Raw genomic sequence first — 22,652 nt, forward strand, 5'->3', positions numbered from 1 at the left:
AACTTTTATCACTTTTGATTTAATGATGTTTTTTAGTAAAACTTTCAACACAATTTTTTTTTTCACACTACATGCCATCAAATGTAATGTTATTTACTGCAAGGTCGAAATGGTTTTATCATTAAAGTTCTTCATAATATTCATCTTTGAAATTGCCAGAACGAAGAGTTAAGCAACTGATTTTGATACAATGTGGTAATACTACTACTAAGTTTTTAGCGTCTGTCTACTGTTACAAGTTTGGCAAGGATGGCTAATCCATGTGATAGATAAAATCAGTACACTGATAAAAGAGGAAGTATCAGAGTTAACAACTACAACAGCTTTTTTATTCATCATTTATAATAAATACACTTTACAAAACAATTATGAAATTTATTACAAAAAAAAATGCATCAATATTGTTACATCTTGAGTGATAATAGCACTTTACAAAACAAAAACGGAGATAATCTGAATTTTGAAAAAAAAAAATAGTTTCTGATTTAATGAACAATAACAAAATAACTATAAGACAGTCCCCTGAGATTTGTTATTAAAAAAAAAAACTCTATTGTACATATAATGATTTCATATCAAAGAAAAATGAGCTGTTCTTTTTGATTAAACAATATTATTGGTAATGTGGTATTCATTAATGTGTATTAAAATGTCAAGAGGGCATTAACACATGGTAATAGATTCTTCAATTTAATAACACAAAAGTTGCTTATGTTAAAGGTATCTTTATATTCAACATAGATTAGTCTGAGGCATTGTTAATTGTTTAGGACATTTCACTGCTCCTTTGGGGAATAATTTTATCATGAGAATGCCCTCTACATTAGGAACTGTTGTATAAGAAGTCCAGAAAATAAGTAAAAAAATTACTTGTAAATAAAGTATGACAATTTTTTACATGAACTTCTGCAGAGAGCTTGATGCAGAAAAGACAAGAAGAAATAGAAGCCTTCAGATCTCAACTGTCACAGCTGAGTAGTGGTGTATCATCACAATGCCAAGATTTAAAAGCATTTCAAGCCAGCCAGCTAGATAATACTGTTTCTTGGCTAGGTAGACTACAGACTGACACTACAACTCAAAAGGTATTAGTGTTATTCTGTTTAGTTAGTTATAATAACAATCCAGACTGTTGGATATTCTGTCTCCAATAAAAAAAAATCAATAGCAACAGTCCACATCATTGGCATTTACACAAATCAGTGTATAAGATTAATTTCTATATACATTACTTTCTGTTAAATGTCTAAAATTTTATAATAATATAAAGGAGGAACAGCTAAAAAAAATTTAAGGTGATTTGAGTCTTACAAAATCACTGTATAATGCATTCCCTTTATCTGTCTGTCAGTCCCTGAACAAACATGTTTTTTTGTTTTGTTTTTACCTACACAGGGGTGAAAATTGGGAAATACAAGCTGGTAGCCCAGATCATTTTTTTGTTTAATATTTTCTAGATGTTCACCTAAAAATTTGGTAGCCAAGCTCAAAATCTAGTAGCCATTGCCTATTGAGCAACTGCTAATTTTTAGCTCACTTGGCCTCCGTCATCGTCATTAACAATTTTTCAAAACTCTTCTCCTCTGACTTTACTTGACCAATAGGAACCAAACTTGAGATGAATGTTTCTTGGGGTATCCTGCATAGAATTGATGTTGGGATTTTTGATCCATCAAAAAACATGGCCGCCATTATTAAAAATAGAACATAGGGGTTAGACAGTAGTTTTTCGTGTATATCTCCAAAACCATTTGGTTTAGGGCAATTTTGACATGGGTAAAAGTGTTCAGCATGATGAGATCTAACTGTGGTCGAATTTTCTTTTTAACCTGTGAAGCCATATTGGAGTAATTGCCCATTTCAACGTTTGTTTTTTCCTTTTTAAATGTTATTTCTCTAAAAAATATTCTCCTCTGACACTATTTGACCAATTTGAACCAAACTTGGTATGAATGTTCCTCAGGGTATCCTGCATAGAACTGGCTGTTAAAAAACATGGCCGCCGTTACTAAAAATAGAACAAAGGGATAAGACAGTAGTTTTTCGCTTATATCTCCAATACCATTAGATTAAGCGAAATATTGACTGTGTAAAAGTGTTCAGCATGGTGAGATCTATCTTAGGTCAAATTTTCATTTTAATCTATGAAGCCATGTTGGAGTTATTGCCCTTTTTCCATGTTTTTTTGCTATTTTTAATGTAATTTCCATCAAAAACCTTCTCTGACGCTACCTGACCAATCAGAACCAAACTTGTTTCTTGGGATATCCTGCATAGAACTGACGTGGGGATTTATGATCGGTGGAAAAACATGACTGTTGTTTCTAAAAATAGAAAATAATGGTCAGACAGTATTTTTTCACATATTATACCTCCAAATTCCTTCAATTGCTGAAATAATTCTAATTATATGTTCTACAAGGTCTACAAAAGTCTCTATGGATAAAAGTTTCAGACGACCCCTTGTAAGAGTTATTGCCCTTGAAAGGTGAAAAATTACATTTTGTTGTTTGTTTATTTTTTTGACAGTTTTCAGCCAATAATATGAAAACTATGATAGATTAGAAAAAAAACTTTCAATTGCTAAAATGATCCTTATGATAAGTCCTACCAAAGTCTTCTTGAGTCAGAATTGTTGGACAACATTTTGTTAAACTTACTGCCCTTGAAAGCAATATTTTCAGCCAATAATATGAAAACTAGGATAGAATAGAAAGAAACTTTCAGTTGCTGAAATGATCCTCATGGTAAGTCCTACCAAAGTCTTCTTGAGTCAGAATTGTTTTGTTAAACTTATTGCCCTTGAAAGGCAAAATTTAACCAGGTGAGAGATTCAGGCTCCTGGGAGCCTCTTGTTATCCCTGCTATGTCACTAAAGGTGAAAGCAGGTCTAGTAGCTGATCAACTCTGTCTGTCTGTCATGATTAGGGGTATTTACTTTGTGTAATATTTAATTAAAAAGTATTAAAATAGTATTTTCAAATTGTACACAATGATTATATATGTACTGAAGAAGTGCACCCCTTATTATTTAGAAATTTAATTTATTTTATCTATTTTTTGAGCATATTGAATATTCACACTTTTTTTTATCACTATATGTTTTGAATGGTACCTACTTTCTGTAAGATGTAACTCCAAGAGTTGAAGCAATATTATTCAAACTGTTAACCATGATTATGTACATATTGAAGATGTGCTCCTTTTGGAGTAGTTTTATATATTTTTTCCGATATTTTGAGTGTGTGGAACTTATCCATTTTTTCAGCACTATATGGTATCAGTATGACATTACACATGTAGTTATACACCTACACTGTAGTTTTTAAACTTTCTCGTTGTTTATATACATATTGAAGACACTTATGTGCTGACAAATATATGACGGTGATGCAGGTCTCTTGTTTTGTCAAATCTTACTTGACGTTTGACTTCATTCTTCTGGACTTGATCAGTTAAGCGTTACCTCCTTTTTTCAGTTTTTCAAAATACTGTATTAAAAAAGAGTAAAAAAGGGGGCCCTATCAACATTTTAATGTTTTACTGCATTCACTTTGTCAATCTTTTTGATTCTACCATAATAATTTTCTCAGCTTAACTGAATGTTTTTTTCACTTGCTATTGTATTTTACAGTGGAACTTTGACCTGATCTCCCTTTTCAGATCCTGGCATATTTTCTTTTATTTTACTTTGTGACTTAAACATTTTTTTCTAATTGCTGATTTTGAGTTTAATAGACAGCCTCTTGTTTTCTATTGTCAATTAAGAGGCTGTCCATGAGTAAACCATCCGAAAGTGATATTGGCAATTACATATAAACTTTAGTGCAGCTGGTAGGACCCCATGGGAAACTTATAATTGTAAAATATTTTTTTTGGAAAAATTAAAGATGGCAGAGATATGGCCGCCATTTTGTTTGAAGGAAATTCCCTTGAAAAATGGTAACTTTTCATGCTTGAGATATGCAAAAGAAGATCTGAAGTTAAGTATTAAGCCTATCATTGCCCTTTTCTAAAGCAATGTTTTTCAGCGAAGTGTATTCAACTCTATTAAACATAATGCATATATAGGTTCTAATAATGACCTTGAAAAAAAATATTTGACCTTGAATTTTGGCCAAATGCCAACATTTAGAAAATTGTCATTTTTACCACATTTCAATGCCCTGTATTTCCTAAATTAACACTTTTAACTAGCTGACTTGTTTATACCCAATAAGATGCACCCTTATATAGTAACTGGACAGCAGTTCATGCTGGGCATTTCAGATATGACAATAAAAGGACACTTTAAAGTAGCCAAGATTTGGTAGAAGTGTGAAAAAAGAAAACGGCAGTTTTTTACCTCCTTCTGTTGTGCCTGTTTTTTTTGGGTTTTTTTTTCCCGTTTTTCTTAAGCTTTAAGGGTAAAAAAAATTACTGGAGAAGGTAAAACATGACAAACCTACAAAAATTCTAAGTAGTATGAAAATATGGTGGATGCCCTACAACCCTCAGTCTGTCTGTCCATCCATCTGCCTCTTTTATACCATGTAAACGCTTTTTCTCTTTAACTTGTTTTTCTTTCAAGATAGACTTTTGATATTTGGCATGTAAGTAGATTCAACCTCAAGATGATGTGTGGAATACCAGGATTTGTGACAATTGACCTTGAACTTTGACCTTTAAGTAAAATTTTGTGTTCAATTTGGCTGTTTCTAATGTAACAAATTGTGCCTCTGCTGTAAATATGATTATTCTTTTATCTTTCGACATATACAAATAGCTGTACTTTTTGATATTTAGCATGTGGGTAGATAATCAAAAGAATGTAGCTTTCCAAAGTTAATGACCTTAAAACACTTGTATTTTTTTTTTTTTAATTTATTGTAAAATATCTATAAGGCAGCAACAATTTCTCCTAAATTCCAGATTTTTTACATGTACATATTAAATTTAATAAAAAATCTTGAATGATTTTCCACTTAGTGCTTAACCAAGTCAGAGGTGTGTGGTTGTACATTGAATTTCATTCATCATCTTCTGCAATACTTGTAGTGCATCAATCATGACCCATGGCATGGTCTGTATCAGTCTCTTGCTAATCACACAACAATGAATCACTTTGATAAATGTATTTAAGCTTCTCCACCTGAAACAGAAAGAACGAGGGCTATATATTTTTTTATAAAATAAATTTACTCTATATGCACATTTTGTACTAGTATCAATCAATTTTAAAAGAAGGAGTACTATAAAACTCATGTTTAAAACACACACAACTACATTAGATAGTTTAATACCTTATTACATGTACTTAGCATTTAGTCTGTTAGTTGTTTGATTAAAAATACATGCACATGTAGTCATGTACATATATTTATATATCAAATATCACAAGCATGTGCATTGTATATTGTAAACACTGTATTCATATACATGTATATCAGAATTTATTGACATACATGTACATGTAGGCTGATTCATGTAGACCCCATGTGGCCCATCCCTCATATAAAATTCTAACTTTAAAAAAATGATATATTTTGTATGTTAATACACCAAAAATATTTAGAAAGAATTCAAATAAATCATCAAGCATATCTGTTATTTAGCATTGTAGTTAATATTCAAATGTACATGTACTGGTTATTTTTATCCACATTTTTCTTGAGGAAAAATTTGGGTGAGGGTCTTTTTCCTTTTGCAAACCTCTGGATCTGCTCATATTAAGCATAACAATATATACAAAAAATGAAATATTCCATTGCTGCTAAGCATGCCTATAGAGGTCAAACCCTAAACAGATGGGGCAAATTAAGTTTTGTTAGTAGCAACCGCATATACATGTATCCATGTGTGTGGAGGTCAAAATGGTTTGAAACCTAATGATGTTACCCCCTAATATATAGTTAAATAAAGAGCAGAGCAGAGCATGATACAGCTACAACATGTTAAACTTTCTTCATTTTGGGCAAGTGTAGACACAATGTTAGTGTTTAAACAAAGCAGCTTACAGTTCAACTGGTTTTGGTGCAATATTGCACAAAATATGAAGTTCAATTTAAGTTGAAAGAAACTAAAAAAGGGTGATAAAAACCATTTCCTTAAATCTCTATAACCCAAAACCATAAGAGATATCTGAAATTTGATTGAAAAATTTAGGTAGGGATTTTCATGAGGAATGTAATAAATACTTGTAAGTTACAAAATCTGACCAAAAAAAAAAAGGAATTAAAAAAAAAACAAAAGATTTCTATGATAAGGCCCTAATTTGGACCCCAATAACCTGTAAATGCTAAACTGTATGTAAAATCTGTTAATTCCCCTTTCAACAGATTTGAATGGGAAAAATTTTCAAAGTTGAATGAAAAATAAGTGTTCTAATCCTTACATAATTTACCCTTTTTATCATTTTATTTATTTCATTATTTTTAAATTATACACATATTGAGCATGTTGAGTATGCTTGTTTCAACCATTGTCTATTTGGGTATGTGTCATGACTATTTATCATAAATGTGTTGGTACAAAAAATTGTATTTATACAACAGAACTAAAAGTAACTTACCTAATAATCAGTTATATGCCTTTAATCATTCCATTTTCCTTCAACTAGTTCATCTTTTATACACAGACAGTATGTCCCTGTCCTAGCTTACATGTTCAATGATGACTGTGCAAATATACTTGCTTGTATTACATGTAAAATAATGCAATGATTTGCAGGTCCTCTTCTATCACTACAGTTAAATATGAGACTGTAAACTCATTATGACCCAGTGAAGCCAAAAACAGTAGAAGTATGATGTCCATTTATACATGCATGAAAGAAACTACATGTGATATACTGTTACTGAATATCGAAAATGTATAAACAAGACTTTCCCCTGGACTGAAAGGCATTTATAAAATGATTGGTCCTTTGTATACTTAGGAACGACGTAGATCCCGATGAACAATTTGCAATACATTCATTTTCTGTAATTCGCAATATAAGAACACATTCCAATTCATGTCAGCAGGGACTTATGAATAAGTCTCTTTAAACTAAAAAAAAATAGGAATTTTTAGTTGGGAATACATGTACAGGGGAAGGAAACGTCTTCCAGTGCACTGGACTACATCGTACCAACTCGTCCCATAGATGTGGGTTCTAAGAAAATTGTTTTCAGTGAGTTTTATATGTCATGCTGTGCTTAATTGATTCGAAATCAATTATTTCCGTACTTCTGATATAAAATTTGAATGGGTATATTTATATATCTTGCATTATGGCCGAATAAATCGCTTAAGCATTGTCCCATGTTTACCAAAAATTCTTCTATTTCATATGTTGAAAAAAATATGAAAATATTAAATGCCCAGCATGAAACTTTATATCATATAAATATAACATAGTTTCTACCTTTTGATTACAACAACGATAATTTTAAGTGTTATTTTAGCTTGTGTAGGCTTTTTGATTAACAATGGCAAGTCATATGAAAATTGTCTTCTATTTTCTGAAACTTGGCACACAGCCAATTTTCACTGTGAATCACATAAGGCTAATTGAGTGGCTATTTTCCACTTCTATGAATATAAATTTAACTTCACATAAAATTTTGTCACTTCACACAACATAACAAACATTATCAAATGATGAATGTGGTCCAAATTTGAACAGGAAATACAGTACTTCATTAAAGAAATGCCCCATATACCTAAAAACGACTGTTACTGAAAATAGCTTGAAAAATTTGATGGATATTTTTTTGCAAATGAAAAAAAAAAGGAAAGAAAATGTTAATGAGATGATGCTAGTAAATATTTGGACAAGTAATAATTTTTTTTTATTATCTCTTATTTTGACTTGTCATTTAAGAATGCATTACCTTGTATGAAAGATATATATATTTAAATTTAGGTCCCAATTAAAAAAATATGGTGGGTTTTTACAGTACTTAGTCTATCCATCTTCCTTCCATCATCAGTTGCGTCCAGACTATATTTTGCATCTGTTTTAGATAGGATATCGTAATTTGACATGTGGTTTTCCATCAGTATGTCTTAACAAATTTTTTTTCACCAGGGTTTATTATACCCCTTGCAAACAATGTTTGGGGGTATATAGGAATCCCCCTGTCTGTCTGTGTGTCCCTTTGTCTACCTGTCAACATTTCTTGTCAGTGCAACTCCCAAACTGCTCAAAGGATTTTGATGAAATTTAATATGAAGTTTGGGCATCATATGTTAATGTGCAGGAAGGAATATAATTATTGTAGGAGGACTCCAAAGGGAGATAAAAAATAAGGGTTTTATGTGTTAAAACCTTTTAAGTACAACTCTTCCTAAACTGCACAAGGGATTTTGAGGTAGAGGTATTCTCTTTGTGAGTTTGCTCACAGTATTTCAGGGTTATAATAGGACCCACAGAGTCTTTATTTGATTTTTAAAATGTACTTGATAACTATCTTTCAGACTGAGAACGGTGCAGCTATATCTTCCTTTAACTCAGAATACTTACCACTGATGTCTGACATACAACTCTCTCTGGAGACTTCATTAGATCAGCTTTCACATGAGAAACAGGCTATTCAAAAACAGGTTTGTATAATAACACAAGCACCAGATCTTGATCAGAATTTAGATCTAATTGTTGTATTTTTTTTTTTAATTCCCTAAAAATTCTGAGAAAAAAAATATTTAACCAAAGTTCCTTCCCTTTGTTAATATTAATTTTGCTAATTTCATCTGATTATGCAAGAAAGTATATAAATATTTTTTATTATCATACTTCGAATTGTTTTCATGATAAAAATGTGTCATGGTTTCTCCTATTTTTTCATCAGCAACTGAATGTAGAAAGCTTACTGCATGCCTGGGTAACAAGTTTACAGGAAAGACTTAGCAGTATGGTAACATTGGTAACAAATTACACTCAACAACAAGCAGAAAAGATTGAATGTTTACAACAAAATCTAAATGAACAAAATCAGTTTGATGAGGTAATTTCTGCTTTCACATGAATGGAAACTACACATATCTTAATCGGTCACTTACAATTTTGACATTATCAAATCTCATTACTCTTTTTAAGAGTAGCATTAATAAGCTTATAATTCTTGATAATCTATGTATGTATTATGTTTATTGATGATCTATCTATCTTCAAATGTTGAAAAATGTGAAAGTAAATAATCACATTTTAAAGGTCATTGCAAAAAGTAAAATTGTTGCTATGAAGTTTTTCCCTCCTGTTAATTTATTATCAGGAGACTTCTACTCAAAAATTGATATATTGGAATAAATATACCCCCCGTAAACATAGTTTGGGAGAGGTATATAGAATCAACCAGTCCATCCATCTGTCTGTCCTTATTTCTAGTAAGCACTAACTCCTTCTTAACCACTCAAGGGGTTTTGGTGAAATTTTTATAGAAAGGTTGGGTATCAAATGTAGATGTCCATGAAGGAATATAACTACTGTCGGAGGACTCCGAAGAGATACCTCCACAAACAAAGTTAAGAGGGTATATAGGAATCACCCTGTCTGTTCACATATTTTGTCAGCACAACTCCTACACTGCTCAAGGATTTTGGTGAAATTTTATAAGAAGGTTGGGTATCATTTGTAGATGTGCATGAAGGAATATATTTACTGTCCGAGGACTCCAATGGGGAGATAATCCAAATTATGGGATTTACATGTTGAAATCTTGTAAGTGCAACTCCTAAACCTCTCAAGGGATTTTGATGAAATTTTATAGAAAGATTGAGTGTCATATGTAGATGTGCATTAAAAGAGAATATTGTTGGAGGACTTTCAAGGAAGATAATCCAAATTAAGGGTTTTATATGTTAAATCCTTATAAGCGCAACTACTCATAAATCACTCAAAGGATTGTGATGAAAATTTAAAGGAAGGTTGGGTATCATATGTAGATGTGCACAAAGGAATATAATTACTGTCTGAGGATTCCCAAGGAAGAGAATGTAAATTAAGGGTGTAACATGTTGAAACCTCACAAGTGCAACTCCTACTTACCTGCTCGGGGATTTATGGTGAAATTTTATGGGAAGGTGATGAAGGAATATAATTACTGTTGGATGAGTCTTGATGCCAAAAGGAGTTAATCTAATAAGGGTTTTAAGTTTTTAAGTCCATTTAAAGTGGGTGGTATTCTCTTTGTGAGATTGCTCACAGTATTTTTTGTTGTGCCTGCGACAAAAGTCGCGTAAGGCGAGACTTAGGTTTTGCTTTTCTGGCGATGGCATCCACAAATTTAATATTAAGTTTTCTGAAAAGTTCATTTAAACATGAATCCTTTATGCCAAGTCAATGATATTTGTTGTACAGATGCATTACCATCATTGCAATACATATGGTCTGTTGACTTAGAAAATTTAATGTTAAAAGTTTGACATTATTATTTCTTATAGTTCATGTAGACATTTTTATTTGAATTCCATATTTACTTAAATCCCTACTGTTTCAATGTGATGCAATAAAAAAACAATCAATCCCCAGCTACTCACATTTTTGCTATTTGTAATCACATGTTATTTTAAAAAGAATTTTCTACTTGAAGTATTTCGTATCTTTAATTTGTCAGATATTCAAATTCTTCATTCCTTTCCTATTTCATAATATTATATACATTTATTCATCAGAAATGTTGCAATTATGCGACCACTTTTTATACCCTGCCACACGAAGTGGTGAGGTATTTTGTGATGTCCTCCAGAAGAGTTCAGTTGAGTGTTCGTCTATCTGTCGCCTAGTGCATTTAAAAAAGGCCATGTGAGCAATTGCCATCACTTGGCATCGGTTGTCGTTGTTAACAATTTTTCAAAACTCTTCTCCTCTGAATTACTTGACCAATTGGAACCAAACTTGGTATGAATGTTCCTTGGGGTATCCTGCATAGAACTTTTGTGGGAATTTTTGATCCATCGAAAAACATGGCCACTGTTACTAAAAATAGAACATAAGGGTCAGACAGTAGTTTTTCGCATATATCTCCAAAACCATTAGGTTTAGCCGAATTCTTTGATTGGCTAAAATGATCCTTATTTTTAGGACTACAAAAGTCTTCGGGCATAAAATTTGTTAGACGCTTTCTTATAAGAGTTATTGCCCTTGACATGGGAAAATAACAGGGTTTTTTTGGGTTTTTTTTTTTTTTTTTTACAGTTTTTGGCCAATGTCTTGAAAACTATGATAGATTTAGACTTTCATATACTGAAATGATCCTTATGATAAGTCCTATCAAAGTTTTCTTGAGTCAAAATTGTTGGACAACTTCTTGTTTAATTTATTGCCCTTGAAAGGCAAAATTTAACCAGGTGAGCGATTCAGGCTAATGGGACCCTTTTGTTTATAAACTGCTACAGTGTAAACTGTTGACAAACCAGGTTGTTTTGTACTTTTTACTTCAATTCTTTTGTTACTAATGGTTAATGCTACTAAATGTATAATCTATAGATTAATAAAATTTTGTAATTCAGGTAAAAAATTACACTTAGAAATTCTGATTGTGAAACAATATTTATCTTAAATTTAAATTTTATTTAAAATGATGCAAACAATTTGTAAGGAGAAAACAATTATTGAAAAATTGACTGACGGAACCATATTATAGTTTCATAAGATACAAAAGGGTGTTCCAGAATCACATGAAGTGGCCCAACCACTGTTCTAACATGTTATTTTATTTTCATGTGTCTAAATTTATTACTATAGATAGCATTTCAGTGGTATGATTGAATATAAGATGTATTTCTGAAATTTGTGTGACAAATCTTTTACAGGAAATATTGAAAATACTACAAAAGAGAAAAACATTAATGAATGATGTAAGTAATGATGATGCATTAAAAAAAATCAATAAAAAAAAACATTAGATATACAATACCATATTTTGTTGTGTATTATACACACATTTTTACATAGAAATTATTTCCAGAACATGGGGATGCGTATTATGCATCAATATGTATGAATTGGCCATGAAATAAAAGATTTTGGTACAAGAAAAGACATTGCGTAATGTAAACAAACATGCCTGTAGTGATATCTTACTGAAAGAAATTTTATCTAATCATCGAATACTTCTTTAAGTATTGAATTTTTTGTGATATTTTCTTCAAATTATGTCCAATGTCTTAATGACATGTTTCAAACAAAGGTTGTACAATATTACATTCTTGAGAAACATGCTCTGGCATTAAACCCCAACAATCAATCAATCTTGAGAAACATGGTTAGAGATTTAAATGAAAAACCAATAAGTAACAAAGTGCTTTTTTCTCAAACCCTCTTTATCAAATGTTTTGCAGCTGAAAATGATTATTTATTTTGATATTAATTTGGATTGTATCTTACAATTTTCTTTCTTAAAGGTATGTTTTTAAATGAAAAATTGTGAAATTTGAGTTACAACCAATACCGGAAATGTCTGACTTTTGATTTTGTTTTGAAGTCATTTCATACATCCTGTGTCAATTTTATCAAACTTTGAAATTAAAATTATCCAATTTATGTTGGTACTGATCTTTACATGATGTTTTAGTCTGCATATAAGTTTCTTTCCTTCACATTTTTGTAGGAAATACCGCATCAAGGTAAATAAATTGACCGATCAAGTGCAGAATATCGATCTTTTGTCTTACAAAACTTTACCGCAATCTAAGCCTAAAAACTTTTTTTTTCACACGTTTAGACCTTTAAATTGCAATGCGCACAATACATAAATGCATATTATACACACCAAAATATGGTCTTCTTCTGTCAACTTGAAAATGTATATTGTTTTATAAGAGGGAATTGATTTAGTAATGATTTTTTACTTAGGAGTCTATTTGATTATATTTTAAACTTGAAACACTTTTTAAACTTCGTATTTGTGGTGGGGAGTATATAGTGCATGGTGTCCATTTGTTCATCCATCCTCAACTTTTCGTTCCAGTTTTTTCTGCAACTACTTATCACTGACACTTGATATTTGACAGAAGCTTTATCAGGGGAATTAATTTCGACTGAAGCATCATCAATTTCCTATTTGATGACTTTGTTTAATCATATGGTTACTGGGGTTGTGAGCTTTTAGAAATTTTGTATTCTGTTTTTTGATTTGATTGAGGAGAGAGGATTGCCTTTAATAGATAATTCCTTCAATTAATTTAAAAAATATAGTTGCAGTCAATGGCAGTTATTATTTAATCTTATTCTTTTAGGCAATTCAGAATACACGAGATAGGCAACATGATATCCATGAGTTTGGACAAAACACAGAAAAGTAAGATTGACATTTCTAATTATCATGAAGAACTAATAATTACTTCAATATTTATGTGCATATTTTTATGTTCTATGGAATTGAAATGTTTGTTGAAGGAGAGACTGTATTTTGACCCTGTAATTAGCTCCATAAACCAAGCAAGAAATTTCATTATAATTCAGTATTAAAAAGTTGCATATCAGAATTATATCAAAATGAAATAATCCTATAGTATGGGCACTTAGAAAATGTCTAAGTGTGTAGGTATAACCCTAACTTTTTAGCTCACCTGGCCAAAGGCCAATTGAGCTTATGCCATCAATTTGGCGTCTGTCGTCGTTGTCGTCGTGGACAAATTTAAAAAAAATCTTCTGAAACTACAGGACTGTCAGGTTTTAAACTTTGCATGATTGTTCCTTAGGGTGTTCTGCACAAAATGACCGTTGGGATTTTTGATCCATGAAAAAACATGGCAGCTGTTACTAATTTCTGGAAGGGTAATATTGTTCAGCATTGTGAGACAGACCTATGCCAAAGTTTTCAAAACGATTGGTCAGCTGATGGAGTTATGGCCCCTGAAACAGTTTTTTTTGCATTTTTCGCATGTGCAACTTTGAAAATGTTCTCAAAATCCATTGCACAGAATTCATTGAAAGTTGGCATTTATGTTTTTTAGGGTATCCCACACAAAATGACCATTGGGATTGTTGATTCATGGAAAAAACATTGCTGCTGCTACTAAAAATAGAACGTAGGGGTCAGATGGCAGTTTTTTGCAAATAACTCAAAACCGTTGCCTTTAGCAAATTTCTGGCAGGGTAATATTGTTCAGCATCATGAGATGGACCTAGGCCAAAATTTTCAAAACGATTGGTCAACTGATGTAGGAGGTACGGCCCCTGAAACAGTTTTTTTTTTATTTTCGCATGTGCAACTTTGAAAATCTTCTTCTCAAAATCCATTGCCCAGAATTCAATGAAAGTTGGCTTATTTGTTCCTTAAGGTATCCCCCACAAATTGACCGTTGGGATTGTTGTTTCATGAAAAAAGATGGCTGCCATTACTAAAAATAGAACATAGGGGTCAGATGGCACTTTTTTGCAAATAACTCAAAAGCGGTTGCCTTTACCAAATTTTTGGCAGGGTTAAATTGTTAAACATCATGAGAAGGACCTATGCTGAAATTTTCAAAACCATTCATAGACTAATGTAGGAGTTACGACCCCTTAAACAGTTTTTTTTTTCACATGTACAACTTTGAAAATCTTCTTCTCTAAAACCATTTAAGATCATTGAATAAAAATAAGCATAATAGTACTTTAGTGTATTGTGCTCAAAATGACTTGTGATTTTTAATCCGTGAATAGATATGGCTGCCTATACTGTAAATGGAACTTAGGGGCCATAAGACAGGTTTTTGAAAAAAAAAATTTAGCAAAATTCTGGTTCAGGTCATGAAAATGCTATGAAAAGCATTTTCTGCATTTGACAATTTAGTTGATTTTAACTTAGCCTGTCTCATTCCTCAAGTTTTTCAAATAAGCAAATGGTTAAGAAGGTGAGCAATTCAGGCTCTCTTGAGCCTCTAGTTAGGACTACCATTTACCTCTGCTTATTCAAGGTTTTTGTAGTGTGAATAAAAACTGAAGTTGTTATAAAAGGGAGAAGCAGAGCATGGGAATCAATTATGTTAAAACTAACTTGTTCTTCAGTCAGTTTTTACAATAAATAAAAATAATTTGTATTTAAATTTTATATTTTCCTTACAGGAATTTGCTGGATATTAAAGAAGAGAGTGGAAAATATTGTCAAAACATTATGCAGGTTAATTTAGATAACTGTCAGACAAATCAGATGGATGTAGAAAAGGTATGTTCTTGTTGAGTATTATTCAAACAGATTCTTAACAGATCTGTTGGGCCGGTAATCAGGCATTACAGGTAGTCAATCTGAAAACTGGTGGAAAGTGTAGAAAATCACTTCTCCCATTCATAGGCTTCATTCACACCACACAAGCGAGTGATTTAAAATTTCTAATTTCCCGCTGCATGCTGGGAAATTGAAATGTCCCATGTTTACCATGTTTACCATGATTACAGTTATTATTCATATTGTTAATCAGTTAAATACTTGTTGATTTATGAATGTTATTAATATTTTAAAAGATTAGTTGGTAGTGTATCAACTTGATATTAATGACTCCAGGGGAGGTCCTTGATGACATAGTTTCTGTTGGGAGAATTCAGGATGTTGTTTAATTTATTTTTTATGGTTTTATTCGTGGGAGAAACAGATTCTCCCTCATTTCTCTTGGGGATTTCCCCACTCTTGATAGTCATAACTATCTCGAGTAGAAAAAATCCTATAATCCCCTCGAGACTGAAGGAGAATCTATATTTAGTTTAGATTAGAATTTGCAGATGTAATGAATCTTTTGTACTTGGCAATCTTGACACTGATTGTTTAAGTATTGTGTACTAGTACTGTGATGTTGTATTGTAGTATAAAGTATTGTAATAGGTATTGTTAGTACTAGTGTTGTCTGATTGTATTTGACATGTGGAGAAATAAGATATTTTGTCCAACTGGTCAAGTGGGTAAGTTCTGCAGGGTCTGAACTGGTCCAGATGAAAGTTGATTAGCCACAAGACTTGTTGAAAGAAAAAAACTACTTAAGTTAAGTGGTCCATGAGACAAGTACTGTTTGACTTTGACTTTCCTGTCATGAAAGTTGTTTGCCATGAGCCAGTGGGAGAGTGCTTATTTTGAGGAAGAAAAGCAAAAAAGGTATACAAAATTTTGGAAGCAAATTGGTGAACTGAGTACTGAATCCTGAGTAAAGATTTTGGGAATTTACTTCAGCATTGTTTGATAAACCAATAAAATATGCAAAAATTACCCACTATACAGTATTTTATGATGAGTACCAGTAAACTAAATATAAAACACTGCCAGTATTTCCCAAAGACCTAGGTAAATTATTTGACCCATGTTCAACAAATGATTTGATTTTACTAGTAACCATATTTGACTTGATAGATAGTGGTACTTGCAAAGTTTCTTTTCTGACGATTAGTTTATCTGGATATCAGTGCCAGCATAACATGTTGGTATGTCTTTTGGGATTCTTACCTGGGTTGGTCAGTCTGATTGAGCTGTCAACAATATCAGTGGATTGTTGGTGTCCAACGTAAGTTTTTTTTTTAATTACTACATAATGCAATTGATAAAATCTATCTATATTCAGATCCATATGAAGATTACTGAGTGTAAGACATCTTGTGAGAGTTCGAAAGATAAAGTGATGCTATTCCATGAAACTAGACAACAGGTAAGGACTGAAGATATATTGAATATACAGTGTAATGATTTAACTTTGATACGTTCAGTATTCCTCATGCATTCAATATTTGTATGGGGCAACTTCCCATTCTATGGTATATGGATGGATGGGGGAATAAGTTTTTAAAGTACAGTAGTCCCTTCTATTTTGACCACATTTCAATTGCATTAATGACTTATTGTGCAAATTGACCCCATATAATGACCACCCCTCTGACTTGACAAGTGGCCACAACTTTGAATGAAAAACAAAAGTTTAGCCTCTCATATCCAGCCGTGTTCATCGTTGGTATATAAACCGTAGGTGTCAGCAGAGATCATGTTGACCCTTTTTTGCCCAGTATATTTTCAATAAAGTTATTAAATTGAGTGTCAATTACTCTGAAGCCCTAAGATCAGGTGTACTTCAAGCATGGGCAACATAGTGTGATATTGGTGTGATGAATCAGTCATAATTACGACTGGTAATTAATAATAAAAACATGAACATCTATTTCAAATTATAAACAAGAATTGTTAGGTTTTAAATCTGTTTGCAATTAGCCATTTAGGTCACAACTTCAATTGATTTTAGTTAGCACCACCTGCGAATGTGTTACGACATACCACAAGTGGCATAAATTTGCATATGAAATGACCGGTAACTTGGGAATGCGTGATTTGAAAATTTTCCAGTAAAGAATCTTTTATAGTTTGTTTTTGAATTCTGACAGTTTTAATGTTGTGTATTCCGATTGCCATAGATTTTTAAAAAATATAGTCATATTCATTTGTAAAATTAATAGCAGCATAGATCAATTATTTTCGTCAATCAATCTTGCTGTTTAGCCCCAAATTACGAATTAATGTGATCAAATAATTTTACTACGTAAGCTCAGTTCAGGAAAACAATGGATTTGGAAGTTCAAAGGTCTATAAAACAAATGTCCGAAGTGATGACTTGCTGGAAGAAAAATCAACTTTTAGTCAGAAAAATATGGTTTAAATAAACAAAACTTTATTCAAGAGTTAATTGCCACTTTGCTTTTAAAAAAATACATTACATATACATAACAAATATGAAATAAAACTCTTTGTAATTTGTGTACTAGTACATAACAATGTATATGTAACAGAATCAAATATGTGGCAAGTTTTGGATAGCAGTATGGGTGACCATATAAGAGAGGGACTGCTGTATCTATTGATATGAAAAAATATGTCAAATTTAATTGACAACAACATTTTAAATGTTGAATTATTGAAAAATATACAATTTAACTTGATAATGAAAATATTTGATAAAAAAAAATGCAATATGTATTCTGTGGGAGAATGGTATATAGTGGGAAGTTTATATCATCAACAGGTATTCTGTTGGGGGGGGTGTATATAGGTGGAAGTTTACATCGTCAACAGGTGTTCTGTAGGGGTATATAGTGGCAAGTTTATATCATCAATAGGTATTCTGTTGGGGGTATATAGTGGGAGGTTTATATCATCAATAGGTATTCCATGTGGGGATGTATATAGTTGAAAGTTCATATCATCAATGGGTATTGTGTGGGGATATATAGTGGGAAGTGTATATCATCAATAGGTATTCTGTGGGAGGGATGGTATATAGTGGGAAGTTTATATCATCAACAGGTATTCTGTGGTGGGGCTATGTAGTGGGAAATTTGTATCATCAATATGTATTCTGTTGGGGGTGTATATAGGGGGAAGTTTATATCAACAGGTATTCTGTGGTGGGGGTATATAGTGGGACATTTATATCATCAACAGGTATTCTGTGGGGAGGTGGTATATAGTGGGAAGTTTATATCATCAACAGGTATTCTGTGGTTGGGGTATTTAGTGGGAAGTTTATATCAATAAAAGGTATTCTGTTTGGGGGGTGTATATAGTGGGAAGTTTATATCATCAACAGGTATTCTGTGGTTGGGGTATTTAGTGGGAAGTTTATATCAATAATAGGTATTCTGTTTGGGGGTGTATATAGTGGGAAGTTTATATCATCAACAGTTGTAATTATAGCTTATTATCTTTAAGAAAAGGAATGATTGAAATAGGCAATATTAATCTGTCTGTCTATATTTTGCATACCATGTTATTGGCATTAATTGGATGTCACATGCCTCCCTTGTATACAATTTAGCCTTGATTATACCCCCAGCAAACACAATTGGGGAAAGTATACAGGCATCACCCCTCTTATCTGTCTGTCTGTGTGTCCACATTCCTTGTAAGCGCTACTCCTCCTAAATCACTCAAGGATTTTGATATCTTATAGGAAGGTTGAGTATCATATGAAGATGTGCATGAATGAATATAAATACTGTCAGTGGACTCGTAAGGAAGATACTTGGTTTTTCAGACTATAAGTCGATTTTTTTTTCCAACAAAATGTCAGCCTCCTTTTATAGTCCACTTCAACTTAATTTATCCAAATTAAAGATTTTACATGTTAAAACCTTGTAAGCACAACTCCTTAACTGCTCAAAATTTTAATGGAAGGTTGAGTATGATATGAAGATGTACATGAAGGAACATAATTACTGTCAGAGGACCCCAAAGGGAGATACTGTATTTTTTGGACCATAAGTCGATTTTTTTCTCAACAAAATGTCAGCCTCGACTTATCATCCACTTCGACTTGTATGTAGATTTTTCAAAAAAAAGTTAATCTACAAGATATTTCATTAGAATTAATTATACTGATTGTTTTCATTCATGGGGTAAATAAATACATGTCTGAGGAAAATAAAAGTCTGTCAATGTAAATAAATACATGTCTGAGGAAAATAAAAGTCTGTCAATGTAAATCAAACCGGTTATTGATCAAACTAAAAAAAATAATCAGTGCCGCTATCCATTTATGAATGAATACGACGATGTTATATTAAGTCATCCCTAAGTGCTATTCTTCAAAACTGTAAATTATATATACAAACTCTTGAAGATCCGTTTACAAAATCTTTAATCAGATCATGTATTCCAGAGTTATTGATCCTTTTATATGCAACTTTATACCCATTTACGGTATGTCTAACACACTTGCATGTGGCACAAATTATAATCAATTAAAGTGTTATCTAATTTGGTATTTGCAACCAGATTAAAAGGTAGCAATTTTTTTCTTTTAATTTAGAGTACCAGATTATATTGTCTCACCCTCAACTTATCAGGCAAATTTGACTTGTTTATTTTTTTTTTAGTCAACGGCGATTCGACTTATAATCCACATCCACATATAGGTAGAAAAATATGAAAATCCAAATTTATAGTTTTACATGGTAAAACTTTGTAAGCGCAACTCCTCCTACACCACTCAAGGTATTTTGATAAAATTTTATTTGAAGGTTGGATTTCATATATAGATGTGCATGAAGGAATAAAATTACTGTCAGGGGACTCCAAAGGGAGATAATCTAAATTAGGGGTTTTTACATGTTAAAACTTTGTAAGCACAACTCCTCCTAAACTGCTCAAGGGATTTTGATGAATTTTTATAGGAAGGTTGGGTATGAAGATGTGCATGAAGGAATATAATTACTGTTGGATGACTCATAAAGGAGATAATCCAACAAGAGTTTTACATGTAAGTCCATTTAATGCAAGGGTATTATCTTAAGTGAGTTTGCTTACAGTATTTTTAGTTGATACTAAAATTTGTATTAACTATGCTATGTGTGTATGTTATAGAAGATGTACTTGCAATGAATTAAAAAAAATGGGAAATGTCTTGTGACATCTTCCCCAATGTTCAAAAATATAAATGTGATGTTTAGGACTATTTTTCATTAAAACTACTTGTTTTGATAAAAGTCTTATCAACTTTTTTTGTTTTTGCACTATTTTGAATGTTCAATACTATGCATACTATCCTGCAAAGTTATTGGGTATTTAAAACAAAAGAAAGCAGTCGGTTATACACCAGAAAGTATGGCATATTTGTCACTTTACTTATTTACTTCACTCAATTTAACAATCAATTAACGCTCCAATAGATGGTTCAAATATATTATGTCCAAATGAAGTTACAAACTACAATGGTATGACAGTACATGTAGAGCCTTCTTTGTAAAATATCTTTTACTTCTTTTTGCTAGTAGAAGAATTATTGCAGCCAATGAAGTCTCTATCCAATTTCCCTGTGGACTGTTTCATAACATTGAGCTGTAATAGTGAAGAAAACTAATGACAATAATTTTGATAGTAGAAAAATTCAGCTTTTATCCAATCAGAAAGCAAGAAGTATTGAAATTATTGGTATTTCACGAAATTTGTAGAATGACATTGAAGCCACTTTATAGATAACACTGAAGCAGTGAAAACAAAATACCGTCAGACCAAAAAAAAATGTCTGTGAAAAATTCATATGGTCTGATGGAAGATTTACTTTTTTAATTTGACCAAATAGGAGAAAAGTGCAAAATTGAAGACTGGGTCTGGTAGTCTCAGAACCAATTTCACATACACTTCTGACTAAACGTTTGGGGATGAGACATTTGCCCACATTGAATTTGAGCCAATTGTACGTACAATAAATCTATATAGAAAGCCTAACATGCATTCTAACCATTGACTTTACAACATATTGTATACTATAATACATTGCAGGCCTCTTGTGAATTTGAACAAAGGATTCTGTCGAACAGCAATGATTTGAAAATGGCCAGTCAGTGTTCTTCTGAAAAGATGACTGAAAAAATGAAGGTATGAAAATAATGTGATATGCACTAGATCTTGAGCACTACATGTACCCTAGCTTCCTTGAAACCATGCTCAGTACATATTTATAGGTTTCATAATGAGTAATGGTGGAATTTCAAAAAATATCAACTCTTGTTATGAGTTGATATTTTTCAGTATTCAAATTTCATGAGCTGTAGAACTTTTTTGACCCATCAGATTTTATCCACTATGAGTCATAGTCATGCAACAACTGAATAACTATTCATGATGCAACATGACAGGTAACTTAGTTGGTCATTTGGGACTCATTTAAAAAAAAAGGGGGGATTATAACTGGCATTCTTAACAACCCCAATTCAATATATAACATAATGTTTCATTGATGGCCTAAATATTTTTTGAAGCTTGAATATTATCACCTTTCAGGAACTTGATGAATTACATAAAGAAGAATCTGGAAAAATGGCAAGTTCTGTTCAGTCAAATCATGCAGAGGAGGTATCACAAGTAGAAATCAGTCAGTCACAGATGACTGAACAGAATGATAATGTGGTTGACTGGTCAAAATGTATGTCATGTGATCTAAATAGAAGGACAACAGAGTTACAGGCTTTCCTTACTGAGGAACTGAAGAAAGATATTCCCACTGGTAATATTTTAATTTAGATTTAGTTATTTGTCTGCCCTGCCTAAAAATCAGGCAAAATTAGTATTAATTGATACATAGGAAAAAATGATCACATATTTGTATTGTCTCCTGCTGCAGCATATAGCAAGAAAATGCTTGGCAACCATCTGTCTGTTTTTGTTTTTTTTAACTTTGAAAATCTTGCCTATTTCTCCTGTACACGATGTTACAACTGTTATCCCTCTATTTCGTTTTGCATTTACTTAACATTCATGTTAAAGGTTGTCAATAGGTTTGAAAACTTTGAAACAAGGTGTTGACAAATGAATTTTGTACAAAGTTTTGCCCTTTGAACTTATGTGGTCTTATTTTTCATTTGTATTAACCTACCTGTGTATGGTGTATAGTATATCAAGCTGACCCTGTGAAGCATTTTATTTAAATTGAAAACTCAAATGTCCCTTCTTATCTTAACTCTTTATTAGCTGCATCACCTAATTTGGGATGTACTTACTATTATGGGCAAATTTTATTAATTATTTTCCTACATTCCTCACTTTATGTCATGGGTGGTATCTTACTTGTGTAAAATCAAAAAGTATTTGACCAATATTATTCAAACTTACCACTGTGTTTATATATTTATTGGAGATGTGCACATCCTTTTATGGAAAAATTTGATTGATTTATGGTAATAATTTTTCCTTCATTTCTTGCCTGTTTTGAACTTTTTTTTCTTCACTTAATGTCATGTACAA

The 22,652-nt window shown here is 31.9% G+C and overlaps 1 protein-coding gene across 1 annotated transcript in view; it reads left to right on the forward strand.

Annotated features, from left to right (window-relative positions):
• The window catches only part of LOC148622794 (kinesin-like protein KIF11), a 52,933-nt gene that overhangs the window by 23,451 nt on the left and 6,830 nt on the right, over positions 1-22,652 (forward strand). The window contains exons 14-22 of the mRNA XM_088572996.1: positions 913-1,085; positions 8,443-8,568; positions 8,814-8,969; positions 11,776-11,820; positions 13,201-13,262; positions 15,014-15,113; positions 16,492-16,575; positions 21,192-21,287; positions 21,693-21,915. Of these exons, the coding sequence (XP_088429122.1) occupies positions 913-1,085; positions 8,443-8,568; positions 8,814-8,969; positions 11,776-11,820; positions 13,201-13,262; positions 15,014-15,113; positions 16,492-16,575; positions 21,192-21,287; positions 21,693-21,915 (1,065 nt within the window). The remainder of the gene's footprint in view (positions 1-912; positions 1,086-8,442; positions 8,569-8,813; positions 8,970-11,775; positions 11,821-13,200; positions 13,263-15,013; positions 15,114-16,491; positions 16,576-21,191; positions 21,288-21,692; positions 21,916-22,652) is intronic.

This window comes from Perna viridis, chromosome 3 (assembly GCF_037379345.1).
Source record: "Perna viridis isolate PV_CMFRI_1.1 ecotype Kerala chromosome 3, ASM3737934v1, whole genome shotgun sequence".
NCBI lineage: Eukaryota > Metazoa > Mollusca > Bivalvia > Mytilida > Mytilidae > Perna > Perna viridis.